Raw genomic sequence first — 20,877 nt, forward strand, 5'->3', positions numbered from 1 at the left:
AATGGTGAGAAAGTAGAAGAAATGGTTGTGATAGTTAAGGAATGGTTGCTAGAATGCTTGCAGCAGCCAAATGGAGGAAGGAAGGTGGCCTGTTGGTTGCTGGGGTGCTTGAGCAACCAAGAGATGTTGGTCGATAGTTGCTGGGATGGTTGCAGCAGCCAAAGGATGGAGGTTGATGGCTCAGGAATGATTGTGATGACTACTGGAATGCTTGCAGCAGCTGAAGAAAGGTGAGTTCTCATGGTTGCTGAGAGGCTTGCGGCAACCAAAAGGGATTCGTTTTGCCTGGGCAATGCCTCCCAATTTATAGAAGGTGAAGACTCTCTTTGGTTTCCAATTAGTAAAAGGAAGTGTTGGAGCTAGTCTATTTCCAACAGGTAAAATGGAGCATTGGAACATTCTTATTTCTAACAGGTAAAGCTAGGCATTGGAAAATGACCATTTCCTATGAGTAAAAGGAATTGTTGGAATTGGCTTGTTTCCAACGGGTAATAGGGAGCACTGGGACATTCTTATTTCCAACAGGTAAAACTAGGCATTGGAAGATGACTATTTCCTATGAGTAAAAGGAAGTGCTTGAAAAATATCTCATTTGCTCACCCACATTGGATAACTTCAAATAATAGGCTTGGACTTTGGTGCTCTCAAGTAGCTAGCCCAAAGTCTTTATTATCTAAGAGCTTCCGTGGGCCTTGTGGACCTCCGTAACCTTCCACACCACAATCCCTCGTGCAAGCCCCGTAAACCACATGACTTGGGTTCATATGAGCTTGGTAGGTGATTGGTATAGGAAAAAAGTATTATTGGTTTGGCATGACATGTGCACTATTTCTATATTTATTTAATAAATTAATTTCCAAAATACAGCTTGGATTAACACATGACCATCATTATATGTTATATTGGGCTTTAAATGTATTTGGGCTTCCCGTGACTTTTTTGGGCCTCAACAGGTGGATGTACAACTTAGCCCACGGCATGATCCATCTTAAGGCATGTCAAATCTTGCTGAGTGTGTTCAGCAACCAGCTCTAATGCCAATTGAAATTACATATAGGATGACTGAGAATGCCTAGAGGGGGTGAGTAAGCCAATTTAAAATTATAATCAATAAATAAAAATAAACTTCAGTAACAGGATTGATATGGCTTATTAATCCTGAAACGTGCAAAGCATAAAATAAAGGAACACGTAGAAAATTATTTTACGTGGTAAAACCCCACCTCTGGAGAAAATCCACAGGACTCCTTAGTTCAAAACAAATCCACTATAGAACAATGATTACAAGAAGTACTCACACACTTATCCTAGACACACTCTGGATAATGTTTATCGACTTCTTCGTAACTCAACTTCTATCACAAAATGATCTTTCGACTCTCGTTATGTCGAACGCAATACTGGTCACGATTGCTTCAAGCTTGTCGAAGGAAAACCGCCATTACGGTCTTGGTGCCATCAACCGTATGAGTTACCGAATATGCAAATGAATGCAATATGAATGATAAAAGTATTTGATAAATCTCCAAGTAAACATGGAACACTTGATGACTTATCTCAAAGATATACACAACAACTTTTCTTAGAAATTTTAGATGCAAAGACCAAATATATAAAAGCTGTGTGTGGAAAAGAGATGCACACAATATTTTATATAAACCCCGTTCTCCTCTTTGCAAGAGAAGTGCACACAGCCATGTGTTAATATCTTGCCATTTATTAGATTTGATACACCTAGACTCGTATTTGATTTCGTCAGTTTATGACTCACTCCATTCAATTGTTTATAGAAGGAAACAATATTAATCAATGAAACCAACTGGGTATTAATTAAAACATGCTCTCCACGTCAAAGATGGTGAAAACATAATATTTTAACTTAAAATCACAATAGGGTCCAATTAATAAAGAATCTCAAGAGATAAAATTTAATCTTATTAAAAATAAGATTAACATAAAAGTACTTGAGTGAAAATAACTCCAGCTAGGAATCCTATAATGAATGCATGATTATGTCATGAGTTACCTAAAATCAAGTTTCTCATATCGATCAAGTCATATTTTGAAAATCCGAAAATAAATGTGTTATGCCAAAACTTCCAGTAAAAGATATTTACACATTAATACCCGACCTATGCTAGAGTCTAGGAAATGCCAATATAATTTTCATACTAACAAATTATTTATCTAGAATAACACTAAACACCTTATAATATTATAGATAAACAATCAATACTCTCCAAAACAGATTAATATTATCTGACAGAAATTACAGTACAATCCCACATACCAAATAAGCCCTAACTCTTAAAAGAGCATTTAATGTTCTTCCTAAATTGTAGCCAAACCCATGTGAGACATGAAGGCTAAAAAACTCGAGAGCTTCTATAGTGAGTGGAAAGTTATAAGGGGTGTTTTTGAGGGGTATGTAAGAGCCGTTGGATTTCATCCAACGGTGAGTTTTTAAAAGAGGGTGCATGTAGAATCGTGTTGAAATCTAACCTGTTAGAAACCCAACTTCAGTTGAAGATCTTCCCCTCTTTCCCTCTCTGTGAAAAACTGAAGAACACAATCCCCTCTTTTTGAATGTAAAGCAAACCCACAATTAGAAGGATCCAAATCTCCCAAACCTTATAGTCACTCGATTGTCATTAGCTCCTTGGGAGGCCTGCGATCTATGGTATCCTTGGTATTACAAAGAATGGCTCTTACCTAGCTATTGCCCTGTTTTGATTCTATGGGTCAAGTGAAAACCCCTTCTCTTTTTCATTCAGCTGACAAGATTCCAGATGAAAGCAAAGTAGCATATCTCTTTTTGTAGCTAGACGCCGCAGCAGCAGTTGTTCCTCGATTTTGGTAGAGATGGAGTCTCAAATACCAAAGAGTCTTCTGTAATGTCCACTACATTCTCTCAAGCTGACTGACTTCAGAGCTCCCGATTGATTTTGAGAGGTAAGTTCACTTGCTCGATTGATTTTATTGGGTTTGGTTTATTTTTTGTGAGGGTGGGAAATTCGTCATTTGTGGCATCAATAATGCGTCATTTTTGGAATCAATAATGTGTCATTTCCTTATGAATATTCAATATACTTAGTTGATTGTTTTTGGTGGGGGTGGAAAATTATGAAATGTAGGTAAAAGATCCTAAACTTAGGCTGAATGACATTAGGAGTAAGCATTTGGAGAGGATATTGGATGAAGTTCTGTAATTGGTGGTTTGAATTACATTTGTGTTCTTAGTTGAACATGTTGGTTCTAATGTTATTTTTTCCAGATTATTTCACAAGAGATGACGTAACTATTGTTAAATTTTGCTTGCATTTTGTGTAATCGGAAGTTAGGCTATGCGTATTTTGTGTCAATTTGGGCAATGTTTTGTGTAAGTGGAATGCATTGATATGTTGTGATGCAGTAATGACTGATTAATGAATTAATATTTGCTATGCAGTAATATAGAAGTGGATCAATAATATACGTAGATAAAATGTCTGGGGGCTCAGAGAGTGATGAATGTGCAACAGCTAATGGGAGGGTTTATATTCCTAAAGTAAGAAATGAGGAAACACCAGCAGTTGGGATGAAGTTCGACTCGCTTGACCTCGTTTACAATTTCTATAATAGATATGCATTCTTGGCTGGCTTTGGTATTCGACTTCATTCCAGCTTTTGGGGGAAAAATAAGAAAGAGATTTTGAGGAAAGAATTTGTATGTTGCAAACAAGGTGCATACAGGAGAGATGAAACTCGGGAGAGAAAAAGACAATGGGGAATCAGTAGATGCAATTGCAAAGCTAAGATTGTGGTTGTGAAGACAAATGGGAGCAAGAAGTATACCATCTCTCTTTTTGCAGAGGGACACAATCATAAGATGACACCCTCAGAAAGAATGCATTTATTGAGATCACACCGTCATATTTCAGATTCTACAAAAGTACTCACAAAACAGTTGGGTTCAGTTAATATTCCCATTCATCAGAAGGTAAGTATTTTCGAGGTGCGATCCGGAGGAATGGATAAAATCGGTTTTATCAAAAAAGATATCTACAATCTTGAATGTAGTGTGAATGGGAAGCTGATGAACCACGATGTTGAACTAGTGACCGAGTATTTTATGGCTGAACAGAAAAAAAAATGAGGCTTTTTATTTCAAGATTGAGGGAGATGGCCATGACAAGTTTAGTCAATGTTTTTGGGCAGATGCAACTTCTAGACGGGCTTATGGGTTTTATGGAGATGTTGTTGTATTCGATACCACATTCAACACGAATCGATACGACTTGACATTTGCACCAATGTTGGAAGTTAATAACCATGGTCAGACAATTGTCTTAGCATGCGCATTTTTGAGCAAGGAAACGACTGAGTCGTTTGTTTGGATGTTTGAGGAGTTTAAGAAAGCCATGCCAGGTGGCGAACCTAAAACGATCATTACAGATCAAGATGCGGCAATGGCCATAGCGATTTCAATAGCCTTCCCGACTACATTTCATCGACTTTGCATATGGCATATCACATCAAAGTTCTCTGTTAAGTTACCACATTCTGCTTATAAGGAGTATTGGCGTGAATTTCAGAAAGCCATATGGGATACTGACAATAAGGATGAGTTTGATGCAAAATGGAATATTGTGGTTACAAAGGCTGGTTTGACTGACCATCCATGGCTAAGTTCAATGTTTGATTTAAGGGAATCTTGGGTTCCAGCCTACGCACGACAATTTTTTGCCGCTGGAATGTCAAGCAGCCAAAGAGCAGAAGGTTCTCATGGTTTTTTCAAGCAATACATATCAAGGAGAAATTCGTTGATGGATTTCATAATACGATTTGAGAGGGCACTTTCTCATCAACGTGAAAAAGAGTTAGTTGGTGATCACGTAGATCATTTGAAGTGGCTCAATGTATTCTACCGATGCCAATGAACAAACAAATGGCTACCTTGTACACAAGGACAATGTTTCAAAAGTTTGAGCAAGAACTAATACAAAGTACATCATGTTTCCTAGAGCTCAAAACAGAGGATGCTTCTAAAGTTGTCTTTAACGTGAGCGAAAGGAAAAATTGGGAAACAAGAGTGGCAGAAGTCGTATATGTCAAAGATTCTGATCACGCATCGTGTAGCTGCAAAAGATTTGAATTTGTTGGAATTATTTGCAAGCACATCCTAGCATTGTTCAGAAGGGACCAGATTGAATATATGCCCGATAAATATATTTTGAAGAGGTGGAAGAAAACTGCGAAATCTGGATTGGTGTGAAATGCAAATGGCAACGAAATTAAAGACTGTGCAGATCCTGGTCTTTTAATAAAGCGGTGTACAATGTCTCGACTTGCTTCAGATGTGGTTGAGGATGCATTAATGAGTGAAGAAGGATGTGAGCTACTGTCAGAGACTCTAAAAAGTTTGCAGGTGAAGTTGAAGTTGTTGAAGAATGGACCAAGTAATAACGAAGTTGGAGGGTCCAGCTCTCAAACACAATATATGAAAGACCCTAAGAGAGTGAGGTGCAAAGGAAGGTCGAAAGGAGTAACGGGAGCAAAGGAAAAGGCAATGAAGCGAGGGATTAGACACTGTCGAGAGTGTGGACACATTGGTCATGATAGAAGACAATGCCCAAGAAATTTGAACACACCGTAAGATGCTAACACTATTTATAATAACATCTAAAATTTGAATAGGGAAATTTTTTATGTGCTTGTGTTTGATGTTTATGCAGGACATCACCGTCGAACAATGACGAATCAACTCCAATAGATCGTAATGACCCATTATTCAACGAATTTGACAGGATGCACGGACCAACTGAATGATTTATGTTTCTATTAGACGAAATCTGGTTGTTATGAAGATTAATGATCAGGTGAAGTTTTATAGATTCAGTTTTTGATTATTATTGTTTTTTTGTTCATGTCCACCGATGAGGTCTTGCTATGTCCACTGGTAATTGAAATGAAAATTTGCTTGGTTTCATTCTTGCATGAAATTTGGACACATGTTAATTTTACGTCTTCTCCCTATTTAGAAATTTTCATAGACATTTGATAAAGTATGAAATTTTGAGTTATGTGAAGAAGCAATGACTTTTACCATGTAAAATGGGTAGTTTAGGGTGAATTATGTTTTAACAGAGATTCATTGATTATATCACAGGCTAATGCAGCATTTCCAGCAGCCAGCTGTTGTTTCCATTACCAGTAATGATTTCCAGCAGTACCCACTTTTTCCGACTGGTTATTAGGGGCACGATTTTGTAAACATTTGTAACTGAAGGATACTTGAAGCACTTTGTTGGAACAGAGCGAATAGAAAGCAGCGTGTAAAAAAGAAAAAGTACATTGCAGCTAATTACATTTCGAACGGTTGGAGAATATTAAAGGGTACACTAACTTACATAACTACTCTTAATTCCACACACAAAAGAAAATTTGATTGCAAAACATATTATGTGCTCCCTCTTAGCAATACCACGATCTCCCCAACCAACTGAACAACGGTAGCCACAATCACTCAGTCGTATTGGTCAGCTTTTTCTTAGCAGGTCTCACATGCTTATGGTCACTCATGTCCCTAGTGATATAGACGAAATAAATCTTCAGCAATATTTGGAATTTTATTATATATAAATAAACCATAAACCATTCACTAAACAATGTATAGCACATGTTATGTTACTTATGACTCACGTGTCAGTTTTTTTTTAGAAAAAGTACGCCAGCTCTTTAATGTGAATGGACATGATAATGAGACTTTACTGATTCCCAGCTTGCTGTGATATTCACTGCTTATTGAATAATTTTTCGATATTTGCAAAATATAATGTTAGACAGAAGGAACACATGATGACTTGCAATACATAGTCCCAATAATTATATATGAAGCAAATGAAACTGATATTTGTGTTTTATTGAAATGAAAATGACATTAAGGGAATATACTTCTAATTTGTGCAATACCACGATCACCCTCAACCAACTGAACAGCGGTAGCCGCAATCACTTAGTCGTATCGGTCGGCTTCTTCCGAGCAGCTATGACGTGCTTATGCTCATTCATGTCACCACCATCGTCTAGTATCTCTCTCACAGCATCAGGGGACACATAGTTCCAATCATAACTTGTATGAGTAGTTGCCGCAAATGCTCGAAATTTGTCGAATCCTTCGTTGAATGCCAACTTCAGTTCACTATGGTGCTCTTCGCATCGCATATGGTTCATCAAACAACCTTTAATTTCATCATTCATTACTGTATCCAACTCCTCAGCTTTCAGCTTCCTTTTATGACTCAGCTTCAAGTACTTGTTCTTTTGGGAGAACGCTTTGTTCACTCTAATGTTAAGATCAGCCAAAATTCCCTCGTCTTCAACACATTTCTCGTGCCATGAATTGATCAGTCTGGAATTATAATCCAGCTTGCCAGTGACTGCATGTATTGCCTCTAATGGATCATCGGAGTCCCCCTCACTCCCAAATGATGTTGAAAAAGGAAGGGGTCGGTGAGTACAATGTGGAAATAGAACCTGCGACTCCAATTTGTCATCTTCGATTGTGTTGTTGGCGCCTGAAGAGGTTGACATGCTTAAATAATCCTCTTTGTTTTGGGAGGATGAGGATTGCATATGCAATTTCGTTTGAGAAAGGGAACATAGGTTTATAGACCAACATACCAAAGCTTGTGTGTAGTCAACATATGTACTTTTTTTCAATTTTTAAAAAAAGAGGTGTCAGGTTTTGCTTTTCAAGCATGTCAACCTCACACTCTCCTTACACCACTGATAGTGGTTGAAAGAAACTCAATGGAAGTGACATCTAGTTAGTGAACTCAACCAAACTAGTTAGGATTAAACTTAGATTGTATCAGACCAAAAAATAATTTATACATTGTCAACCAAATATTTTTTGGCAGGAACCCTTTTATTGGTATTACTATCACCCCTTTCATAGAAATTCTCCTTCCACACAAGACTCACTCCTCCACCGAATCTGTCTCCATCTACTTAAACTCTCTCCTCCATAGAAACTCACTCCCCCCATAGAATGGATTTACTAACCAAGCTTGATGTGAGCATAATAAACACCCCTCCAAACAAAGACCGCCTTTGAAACGCAAGTGAGTCACCAGACAAGCAATGTCACATTCCTAGATAGAATGACCATTTTGTTGGAAGTTTTGAGTCTGAAAGAGTTCTTGCTTTTTGGAAGGAGAGGCATCTTCAACTTGGTGATGAAATCCAAAGGGCAAGGGCACGTTTGGAATTTGTTGAAGGCCAAATTGAAGATGACAAAAGGCAGGCCAATCTGGATAGGGCGAAGTTGCAGCGCATGAAGCGTAGACACAAACGACTTCGGAGTGTAGTTGTTCAAAAATACAAGAACTCATCTAATGCAGTGGAGTCAAAGAAGCGTGTGATGCAAGCTGGATTCGACTACTTCCGATCCTATGCAAAACTCGTCGTACCCGGGTTTGATTGGTCATCTATTACCGTTTCCGACGTTAACAAATATACTCAGCAAGGGAAGTAACCATTTTGGTTCTCGTGTTTGAGCAGAGGCAAATCAGTGGAATTGGAATTTTCGTTAAACTCTGCTTCAAACCTATTTTGATGCTTACTACTATGGAAGATTTCAACCTTAATATTTTGATGTCTTTAATTACGATAACACAAGATGCAAAGAGCCCATCTACTTCAGTCATATGTTGCTGCCATGTCCATTTTTTTTTTTTATCACGTATCAGATTTGGACATGGTTGCATCATATGCAATGTTGCCTTTATTTATTATATGTTAGGACAATGTTTATGGAAAAGCATTTGTGTGTGCGTTTGTGACAAGGTTATGGAATTATTATGAAAAAAATGCAGACTGAATATATAATCACTCATATAGACTAGGACAAATATTCACTAATATTTTAAAATTGCTTCACTTGTGTGAGGTTTTTCAGAAAAAGTATGGCATTATTTTATGTGATTGGACATGATAGAAAATATATTACTGATTCCCAATGCGGCGTCATATGGACAACTTATTGAATACCTCTGACGTGTTAAAAACTCTAGGTGCAGTTGCATGTGGACAACTTATTGAATACCTCTGATGTGTTCAAAACTCTAGGTGCAGTTGCATGCGGACAACTTATTGAATACTTCTGAGGTGTTGAAAGCTCTAGGCGTAGTTGCAATGATGGCTTCAAAGCATGTGCAACTATTATATATGTACATTATTATAAGCCACATATTATTTTATATAGGGAAACTAATTCTTGTATTATTACAAATTATATAACGAATATTAAGGAAATATACTTGTTAAAGTGAATTAGGGTTAATAGGAAAGTGAGTTATGTAAAAATAATTTGGATTTTTTAATTGCGAAACGGATGATTTATAGGTTCCCCTAGTTTTATAACGTCACAAGGAGGCCGGAGTAATTTTCGGGGCATTTTTAGGATTTTCCTACTATTTATTACCTATTTTCAAAGATTTTTGCACTAAAAAAGCAAAAATAATTGCCAGAGGACACCTGGCGCGATCTCAGCCCTTCACCTTTCACCACTTGCACAAGTGTACGTCAATCAACATGGCCACATCCTCGCCTTTTACCCTAAATTATTATTTTATTACTTTTCCTTAGAAAATTCATAACTAAATACACAAAAATTAGAGAAATGATCCGAAAATTGCTACGAACTCATTGACACTCCATCTCCCTTGCTGAATTCTCCGATTCATTGTTACGCATTTTAAAAAATTATTCCGAACATTAACGGGAGATGCTTGTTGAAGTAGGTTATTGAAGTTTAAGTTAACAAACATATATACTTAGGGTTAAGAGGAAAGTGAGTTATGTAAGAATAATTTGGATTTTTTCATTGCGAAACGGATGATTTATAGGTTCCCCTAGTTTTATAACGTCACAAGGAGGCCGGAGTAATTTTCGTGGCATTTTTAGGATTTTCCTACTATTTATTACCTATTTTCACAGATTTTGCACTCAAAAAGCCAAAATAATTGCAAGAGGACACCTGGCGCGATCTCAGCCTGTCACCTTTCACCACTTGCACAAGTGTACGTCAGTCAACATGGCCACCTCCTTGCATTTTACCCTAAATTATTATTTTATTACTTTTTCTTGGAAAATTCATAACTAAATACACAAAAATCCCAATAATGTTCCGAAAATTGCTACGAACTTATTGAGATTTCAACTTCCTACTGAATTCCCTGTTTCATGGTTATGCTACATTAGTATTTTATTATTATTTATCCTAAATTAATTGAATTATTATGATATTACTTTTTAGGCTGTCCATTTGTTAATTATATTTACTCCAACTTTTTTATTAATTTTTATTTTCCGTGCGAATAGGCCATTTCTGGTGCTAATCGGTTTCTCTCTTCTTCAATTTGTTAATTTTTTAATTTTTTAGGTTGAAGGGATGTTTTGAAAAATAAAATGGAAATATACAAGTCATCCATTGTACAACATCAGGAAAAAATTATTCAACGTCATTCACTCCATATAAGTTTTTCTTAAGAAACGTGTAACCAAATCAGTTGGGATATGCTAAGTGGGAAAATGTCATTCCCAAGCACTGGTGAAAAGACACCTATTTACTTCATGCATGACCTTTCGTTTACCAAATATGAAGATTGCAGTTGTGCAAAATATCTGTGTCAGTAAAATGTCATTCCTAGCCGTCTATGATGTCAGTAATAAATCCGCTATATAATATATATTATACATTTATATATAAAACGGTTTATGACAGCACAAACACCAGACAAAATAGATTAAAACCCAACATTTAGACAACATTTGTACAACGTAGCCAGCCAACCTAGAACTGAAGAGAAGCAAGTCCACAATGCATAAAAATCGTAAAAACATACTACAACTAATTAAAAGGGTATGGATTCACTCGCACAACATACGCACGCATCACCTTGAACCAAAAAATACTCTCACAGTGCCATTTGCATCGATTGCAACAAGTCCAGAAGGCAGGATTTATCTTTTCTTCACTAGGCCAGCCTTAAATAACAAAATACCATTCATTGTTGTTACAAGCGCTGCAGTGATTGAACTTAATCTTCCCATAGTCAAACATATTTATGATATGTCTTGCAACTATTGGTCCGCTTAATCTTCGTGTCAAAGCATCCCTGGTTCCTTTCATATCAATGTTGTTACGTTGATTTAAAGAACACAAGAATTCTAATGCATCCTCTTTTGACTGACCATTTCCGGACATACCAAGTAGTCCAACTACATATGCCGCTTCCATATGGCCTGCCGTGGCTGCAATGCGCATCCCATACAACGCTTCCACGTTACCCTGCCTGAAAAAAACTTGGAATGCTTCTCTAAATATCGACTCAGGGTTATCGCAAGCCTTGCATTGTTGCAAGAAATGCTGGACCGCAGGTCTGGCACGGTACCAGCTAGGATGGTCTGGGTACTTTGCCATTGAAATGGTGTTCCACACTTGTGGACTGTTTGCCAAAGTATGGAACAATGGGCACACAGATGCCATACGGAAGAGATCTTCTGATGATTGGGTTGCCACGTATAACATCACTTTAAACCAAGCTAACTCCGGGATGAAGGCTTGGGGCATATCCAAATGGAGATGCTTCCTTCTCTTTCCTCCGACTGTAGTGAAATGTTTCGAATTCATTGAAATGTTTTTGGAATGGAACGATTTGAGGAGTGGCAGAGGGGAGAAATGAGAATATTTGGGGTACACGTTTTGTTGTAGCCTCTGTTTATAGTGTTTTGAAAAGGTGTTTTCAGTTGGGGTTTTTCCAAGTTGACCGTTTTTAAAAGAAACTGAACCCAACACCCTAAAACTGAAGACAAAAGAAGGGAAAACGTCATAACATTGCATAGAGAGTCAGACAGTCAAAAAGTCAATTAATAACCTATTTGCATAGCCATTTTTGGGATTTTCCCGCTATCAAATTCATTGATACAAATGTGATGGATTACTGACTAGTGACAGAAGGTCCCATCATATACTTTTTCATTTTCCCACACCCAACTACCCCTAGTAATGTTATTAAAATGGAACCAATAATGATGGATTCTTATCCAACTAGTTGCCTTAATGAAATATAAATAAAATAATAAATTTGAAGCTGTGTCCCCTCAATTTTCAGATTAATATTTGGTAGTGAAATATTATATTGCTTTTCGGGGTAAAAGATGTCACAATTCTGACGGTACAGGTGTCCAGATCGTGACCAACCCACCCACACACAGAAAAGAAGGATATAATTCAATTTGGGCAGAGATGAGAGAGAGCTGAGTGAGAAGTTTAGGGTTATGAGTGAAGGGGTATGACTGAGAACTATGAGTGAGAAGGTATGAGTCCGAAGAGGTTTCAGTGAGAAGATCTGAGTGAGAAGAGGTACAACTGAGAAGATTCAACATGTCTTCGTCTTCATCTCCCGCTCAAACAAAGAGGTGTCAGTATTGTGGAGCTACAATGGTGCTTCGGGTTTCAAAATCAGACAAAAATCGAGGGAAGCCATTTTGGAAGTGTCTAACCTCCTATGTAAGTTTTCATTTCAAGAATATGTATGTGGGTCAAAAAAAACCTATGTCTAACTCTGACAGAATTATTTTGCATATATGATACCTGCAATTAGGGAGCCACCAGTTGCAATGGATTCGAATGGGTTGATGTAACCTCCGCTGAAGCAGAACATCAAGCTGACACGTATGATGCTACAGTGCTGCATATGCTGAAGTCCATTAAGGACTTGGTATTAGTTTTATTAGTCGTATCAATTGTCATATTATTTGTTCTTTTAATGATCAATTAAGTGCACGGTTTCAAAGATTGTGAAAGTTCTCCCAAAAAGACATGTTGCACGCACCACCAATGAGTTTTCAAACCCATTTTGTAATATTTGTTCTTGAAATAGGTGGATTGGCATTGAATTTAAACAAAATCATTTATTTGTTTGAAACCCAACAAAAACTTTCCAAGACTTACTTTAAAAAAAGAAAATCATACGAAGACGATAAAATCACAATACAGGGCCAATACGATGCAATAAGAAGACAATACAATTTTTTTGAAAATTGCATAATTATTTAGTGTATATAGATTGTTTATTTGCGTATACTTAAAGTTTATTGATTGTTTACTGCATATAAATCGCATGATATTGAATGTTTATTGAAGGTTTATTGAGTTTTTACTGCATGTATTTCACATGTTATTGCTCCGATATTGAATGTTTATTGAAAGTTTATTGATTGTTTACATGTTTATTGAAGGTTTATTGATTATTAAATCCATGTATTTCGCATGTTATTGAACCGATATTCAATGTTTATTGATTGTTTACATGTTTATTGATTGTTAACTGCATGTATTTCGCATGTTATTCAACCGATATTGAATGGTTATTGAAGGTTTATTGATTGTTTGCTGCATGTATATCGAATGTTATTGCTCCAATATTGGATGTTTATTGGGGGCACAAGTACCACTCAAGTAAGATTTAAGGGGGGAAACGGACCTTATTATTCCTTTTAGTAGGAAGAACAACTGTTAAGTTTAATTTCCTATTGAATACAACTTCCTTATGGTTGGTGTAATTGGGGACTGATGTATATTGCATGTCTATTGTGTGTATATTGCATGTCTATTGTGTGTATATTGCATATCTATTGTGTGTATATTGTTTGTCTGTTGTGTGTATATTGCTTGTGTGTTGCCTGTGTATTCTCGTTTATTTCCTTCGTAAGCAATAAACAATCAATACACATACAATAAATGTAAGATATACACGCAATAGAGAAGCAATATAGACGCACCAATATACATTACTTTTATGCTACTGAGCTGCCCAAAACCAATAAAAAAAAGAAAATCAACGAATTTATTAACCGATTATAAAGGAGAGAGGGATTCAAACCCGAGGGGCGGTACGGAACCAATAGGGAGTTTTTATAGCATTGCACCTGGAGATATTTTTTCATGTATTTCTATAAAGAGGGCATGGTTGAATAAAACATTGGAGGCGAGGCCATAGCCGCTGATTATGTACCTTATTAAGATGCAACCCATTGCGATTAATGGTGGCTTGCATAAACGATGACATATCACTTTGCAATGATGTAATACACTTAAAAAGCCATCTTCAAATCCCAATTCACATATGCAGTCTTTAAATCCCAATTCAATGCAGTTTGGTTAAGGTTATGTAAATGTCGTGAAGGAGTTAGGCTAATATTACACAGAAGTTTGTTTCATTAAATTAAAAAATACTTTACGGAACCATAGGCACATTCTATGTATGGGAATGACATGTGTCTAACTTCAAAAACTCATCTGCCTATCCATTTAGATTGCCTACGTGCAATAGATTTACAGATCCATTTACTTTTCTCCTCACCAAGCCTCAGCATCTCCATTTCAGTTTCTTCATTTTTCTGTCTATGCTCTGCATCCAACTCCATATACATTTAGGACAATATCAGAATAAACGTAGCGTAATATCACACTAATCAAAATGAAAGCATGCATCCGCTATAATATTTGCCACTATTTTGGTTCTAATTGTTATTGTCCAATAACTTAAACCTCAATTTATGTACAAAAATACACTAAGATTGAGAAAGACGAAGAAGAATAGAGGAGCAGAGGTAGAATTCAAAAAGGACCCGTAGGTCTCTATTGTGTATTTACATGAGTTTGAAATTGGACATTCCCAAAACCTATTTAATCATCATGTACCTAAACCAAGTTCAACCCATATCATGGCATGTAAGCATCTCCCCGTGTTATCTCTGCAGCCAATTTCAACCGAAAAAAGGGCATGTTCTGCGAGGTGCAAGTAGCTAACGGAATCTCAGCGCTCAAAAGCTCAATGTACTTCAACACGAACATGCCACAATCGCCTCTGAAGCAAAACAAGAACTCGATCAATTCAACTAATGACATTCTAACGTAATTGACAATTTAAAGTAATAAAATTAAATAACAAGTTGTGCTTACTGATTAGACTGTTGTGGAACATCCACATGCTCTATTGGCCACGGACACCACCAATCTCGGCTGCAATTGTTTACGTAAACACCTTCTTCATAAAAGTTGATGGTGTTGAGAAGATTTGGAATCGTAATTGAAAGCGGGGTGAGTTCTTCCTTTAAGATCTCATCTGGAATAAGGGAAACCTTTGAATTGTACACATTGATTTCACACAAAACCAGATCAATCATTACAGCCACCCAATGCTTGTACTTCGTCAACATACAAGGGACATACACCTTATATGCGTTCTGCCAATCCATCCCACACGCCAGAACCTTGCCATTTACAACGTTCAGTAAACTGTTTCTAATTTTCCACCCAACCTGCTCTTTTTTTTTTAATTATCCGCAAAGCAAGTACGAATGTGATTCTGTCAAATAGAAAACAATCAATGGTTAAACACCTCCACAAAGCAAGTATGGATAATTTGTAATTATTAACAGCACTTGGTGAAGGCCCATGACATACCATAAAAAATACATCGGTCGTTGTCCAGTCCGATATTTCTACTTCCTCCAACTCTTGTTGTCGCTTCCGGATGAGATACAACCCCAAATCAATGTGCTGCAACATGTTTTTCTTGTCAATCTCATAATCTATGTACATTAAAACAAATGCATAATCAATTAAACTTACATCTCCTTTCAGCCAACCATCAGCTTTGACGAGGGAAGCGAAGAATTCAATATCAGCTTCCACGTTGCCAAATTGCATCACCAAACTATGAATATAAAAAAGTTTTAGAACACAACAATTAAAAAATATATACACTCATGCCTTCTATCTCAAAAAACAAGGGACTTACTTTGGGTTATGGCGCCATTCCCAACAAAGTTTTAGCAATTTCACCAGATCATCATGTGGAATCGCCTTCATTGGGTCTAACGTCTGAAGTCCGGTTGTCTCTGCCAGAGTTTTTGGAACCAATTCACTACCTTCAATGATCTTCCACATAGGAATGATCCTCTTCCTCTTCCGTAATTGGACCCCTTGTTCCACACCTTTACCTTTATCATTCAACCAAACGTTCAACTGAGATAGCACAGCTGTAGGTTGATCCAAATCAATGTCCCCGACAGTAAACTCAACCTTTGTCCCCTCCGTGCTCTCGCCAATGTCATCGCCAAGCAACATAACTTCATTATCTTCTTTCTCACATTGGTTTCTTTGCACTTCCTTTTCCTCACTTATTTGTCTTTTCACTTCCTTGCCCTCCCTTCTTTTTCTTTGCGGATCCTCTCCCTCACTGCTTTTTCTTTGCAGTTCCTCTCCCTTACTGCTTTTTCTTTTCACTTCCTCTCCTTCACTGCTCTTTCTTTGCGCTTCTTCTCCCTTGCTGCTTTTTATTTTCACTTGCTCTCCTTCACTTCTTTTCCTTTGAGCTTCCTCTACCTCACTTGGTTTTCCTTGCACTTCACCCCCTTCAATCCCCTCCTCTTCCTTTTCCTCTCCCTCATTTCTATTACTTGGCCCTTCACCCCCTTCAATCCCTTCATCTTCCTTTTCCTCTCCCTCATTTCTGTTACTTGGCCCTTCATCCCATTGATGTGAGATGACACAACGATTCGTCCTCTCTTTCAGTAAAGCTAGGTCCCTCCTTACTTCCTTCTCAAACTGAGGACCTAAACAGTGGTCCAAAAGTTTTTCCATCCGTATGACCTTTAACTCAAGGACGTCTTTTTCCCGCTTTACTTGAAACAACTCGGACCTCAACAAGCTTACCACCTTGTTCAACTCATCAAGGTCAGCACATGAAGAAGGAATTGACTCTGCCGAGACAACAGCAAGGCGATCCTGTGGCCAACTCCAATATGGTTGTCTCATTTCCTCTTCACTCGGACAAAGCGCCCGCAACTGAACTGACTGTTTCAGAATACAGACAAGAGTCATATTCAATCATTCTACTTCATAATTTCATTGAATCTTATAAATAGTTCTAAGGGCTGCAAACCAAACCTCTTTGCTCTGGAAAAAATAATTGTTCAACTTTCTCATCTCGGGAACAGACGTAGTAGTTCTCCATCGCAAAATACGCGGGACAGCTGTCGGATCAACAACCTTGCAGTAATTCAGGTCCGCCATTCTAGGAATTAATTCATATACCCAAATCTACACAATTTACAGGACAAAAGTCATTATTTAAGTTTTAAAGTCCACAAAACATAATTGACATGAACATTATTACCATGTACCTGGAAAGCATACGTGAAACCTTTAAAACTCCATCCACCCCTTTGCGCTTCACCATGCTTATCCTTCTTGCCCTTCTCATTTCTCCGGCTTGTTCCCGTTACCTTACTTTTCCCCTTCCCTCTTCCCTCTTCATTTTCAGAGCTTTTCACATACTTTGTTGGTGCATAAAATAGACTGTCTTAGGTTTTGTCAAAGGACACCGAACCCCACGGATACCTGTTGAACGCATCCAAGTCCTCTACAAGGGTCAGGTAATTTAGATTGATGTTCAAATGTTTGTCCCTTCCCAAAACCACTAACTCAGCAAAGTAAACAAGAGCTAGCTTGTAGATGTCATCTTCCTCTGTGCACCTCAGAAATGTTTCTTCTAAGGCATTACATGTAATTCCTTCGTCTATAAAATATCTTTTCTGAAGTCTAATTTCATCACTCTCTCCACTGGAAACTTCAGGCACTTCCCCAAAACGAAGCCCTGTGATCAAACAGAAATCCTGACGAGTGAACTGAGCAACGTCACACCCTATTAAGAAACTCATTCCATCCAAGTCTTTCACACCCTGCCCCGCTACTCTACGCAACACAACCCCATGCACAATCTGCCCGCTAAATTGAATCTTATCTATATTCAGAAGATGGCTAAAGCATGATGTCTTGAATTGTTCTAATTGTTCCGCACTCAACTTCGCTCGAATTGCAGCTAGAGATGAATTTGCATGTGAGCAGTTGTTCACCCGTGACGAATATGCCTCTGACTCTGGCCATACCAGCTCCACGTTGGATCCCATTTCCTGAAATACAAGATGAAATAACGTGAACACATATACTACCACGTATTTGCACAATCACATTGGTATTTACACAACTAGTCAACCAGGCACATTACAAATTTTACAAAGTACATGAGCATAGGGATTACTGATCACAATCTTTAACATCATCAAAGCAATATGACAAATTTTGTGCAAATACCTGTTAATGCAATGATTATGTGAATTACAAACAATTTCATGTGTTTTATTTATGGATCCAAACTCTAATCAATGGTTGATGCATGAGTGAGTGTGAGTGCAATCTAGGCAAGTTCTGCACTTCACACACATGACAATTATTGTCATCTCATACATAACACAAAATAAATAAATCAGAAATATAGTGGAAGGAAGCAAAGCAAAGCATCTATTCTGCTATCTGCTTGCTAAGCAATTGCCACATCCTTCTTTCTTTCTAGCTTTTTCTTCAGTCAGCCACAATCGTCATAGATCAACCTTTATTTCAAATGCTTTGCACTTTTATTCATGAGTTTATTATTATCTGTTCTCATTTCTCATAGGCAAATTTAGTAACAAATGAAATAATATTTATTTCAAAAAATATATAAATTCTAGCGCCAGAGAGGTACTCTGCACTCTGCACTGCTTCAAATGTGGAAGGTTTTCAGGGCCTCCTCCAATTCAACACCATTATCTTATTCATATCATTACTAACATGTTATTGACATGTTATTGACATGTGATTCACTTGATTTTCATTCGTTTTTTAACTTATACCCAAGCAAAAATTAACATGCAAGACTAGGACAAAGAAGAGATGCCAAATCCAACAACATTGATGGTACAAATTGGGGAAAACCGTTACTCTAACCCTAAACTCAAATTCCATAAATTACTCATCAAATGCTTTGCACTTATATTCATGAGTTTATTATTATTATCTGTTCTCATGTTTCTCAGGCAAATTTAGTAACAAAGGAAATCATATTTATTTCAAAAAATATATATATTCTAGCGCCAGAGAGATAATCTGCACTATGCACTGCTTCAAATGTGGAAGGTTTTGAGGGCCTCCTCCAATTCAACACCATTATCTTATTCACATCATTATTGACATGTTATTCACTTGTTATTGACTTAATTTTCATTCTTTTTTTAACATATACCCAAGCAAAAATTAACATGCAACTGAAGCACAAAGAAGAGATGCCAAATCCAACAAAATTGATGGTACATATTGGGGAAAACCATTACTCTAACCCTAAACTCAAATTCCATAAATTACTCAGCAAATGCTGGTTATTGAACAATCTCAAGGTGTCTGTGCGGGGTCTTTGTGTTGCTTTGCTCCACAAATGGAACCTACCACTTCCAACGAATACGGCTTCTCTCCTTCCCCTTCCACTGCTTCGCCCCTTCACTGTTTCGGAATCCACACCTTGCCCCTTCTACTCAAAATAAATACTTTTTCAGGGTCTGGAGAACGGAGTGGCTTCAACCGTTGCCTTCAACCGTCGTTAACCGTTGCCTTCAACTGTTTCTCAGAGCTATGGGTTTTAGAGAGATGAGTTGTTTCTGTTCAAACTTCGAACTTGCCTCTTCTTCTTCTTTTTCGGACGTGCTTGCCTCTTCTTCTTTTTCGGACGTGCTGGATATTCAATTCGGGTTTGGGTTCCTCACCTACCCGATTTTAAAACTTTATCTCAATTCTCCCCAACCCTTGGATTGATCTGACGGCTATAAAGTGAACCCCTTATAACTTACCCTTTATAACTTTCCACTCATTATAGTCTGAGCGAAAAAACCCTTGGTGATTTTGGACCCACTCCCACATGGCCAATTTTTGGCTCTGTTGGGTGTTTAATTTCGTACAGCCCAACTCTTTTATTTTGAAGGTAATGCTTCAGGCCCAATTTGCTACGTGTTTCCTTTGAAGGCATGGATTTACCCAAAGTCCATTTTGGCCCAAACAATACCTACATGAAAAACATAGTGAAAATATGCAACTGTAAAAATACGAATACAATCATGTATTATTATGCAAATTATTTTAAAAAAAATATGTCAAGAAATACGGCCATTATAATATTTTAATATTATTTATCTGAAAATTTTAAGTCTTTTTATTCAATATAATAAGTTAATTTTTTATGTACTATTCAAGAATTCGTAAAAACAAACTAGTAAAAGTAAAATACATACATATGTGTATAATATACGTATAACACATTTGATTTGTTTTATTTAATACGCAAATTTAAGTAAGCTGACATATTACCACCTAGTCGTTAAAATTCATTTTTTCTTTTGGGTATTGCCAAAGACGCTCAATGTTTTTGGAGCCCCTTCAGAAGTCAAGCAAAGAGCTGCCTATTAAATAAATGTCCATGATGCTAAAAGTATTGAAGAGCATGCATATCATGCAGCCTGTCAAACAAATCAATGTTCAAGTAATTCTACTACTTCAAGCTTCAACAAAGTCCAAACCAAACTAAGAAAAGTGTATTACATGTTCTTCAATCAGAAAAATCTAAATCCATTTTAGCCTTCATCTTATTCTCAGAAGCTCCATGGTCATTTCAGGTGACAAGCACCCTTCAGTGTCCACCTTCCAGTTGACAGCTCAACCTACCTTCCATCTGTAACTGTAACAACCATATCTACATCCTTCTAGTTGGCTATTTCAAGTGGATTCCACCCTTGAAATAGGGGTGACTACCTTCAGAATTTCTATACTACATGCATTTTATACTCGGAAGGGTTCGATTCCCTCCATTGTAAACGTTAAAAAAAAATAAAAATTTAAAGATGGGGAAAAAAAAGTAGGCGTGGAAGGCAGAGAATACTCACTGCTATGGTTGAACT

General features: G+C 37.3%; 2 protein-coding genes across 2 annotated transcripts; one reads left to right on the forward strand and one right to left on the reverse strand.

Moving 5' to 3' along the window:
• On the forward strand, positions 4,293-4,919 carry LOC109948716 (protein FAR1-RELATED SEQUENCE 5-like). The gene has a single exon (XM_020562418.1). The coding sequence runs from the start codon at positions 4,293-4,295 to the stop codon at positions 4,917-4,919; it is 627 nt and encodes a 208-aa protein (XP_020418007.1).
• On the reverse strand, positions 17,422-20,670 carry LOC109948717. Its single transcript, XM_020562420.1, has 3 exons — positions 20,645-20,670; positions 18,142-18,211; positions 17,422-18,030 (listed from the first exon to the last, which is right to left on the reverse strand). The coding sequence occupies exons 1-3, from the start codon at positions 20,668-20,670 to the stop codon at positions 17,422-17,424; spliced, it is 705 nt and encodes a 234-aa protein (XP_020418009.1).

Source organism: Prunus persica, chromosome G4 (assembly GCF_000346465.2).
Source record: "Prunus persica cultivar Lovell chromosome G4, Prunus_persica_NCBIv2, whole genome shotgun sequence".
NCBI lineage: Eukaryota > Viridiplantae > Streptophyta > Magnoliopsida > Rosales > Rosaceae > Prunus > Prunus persica.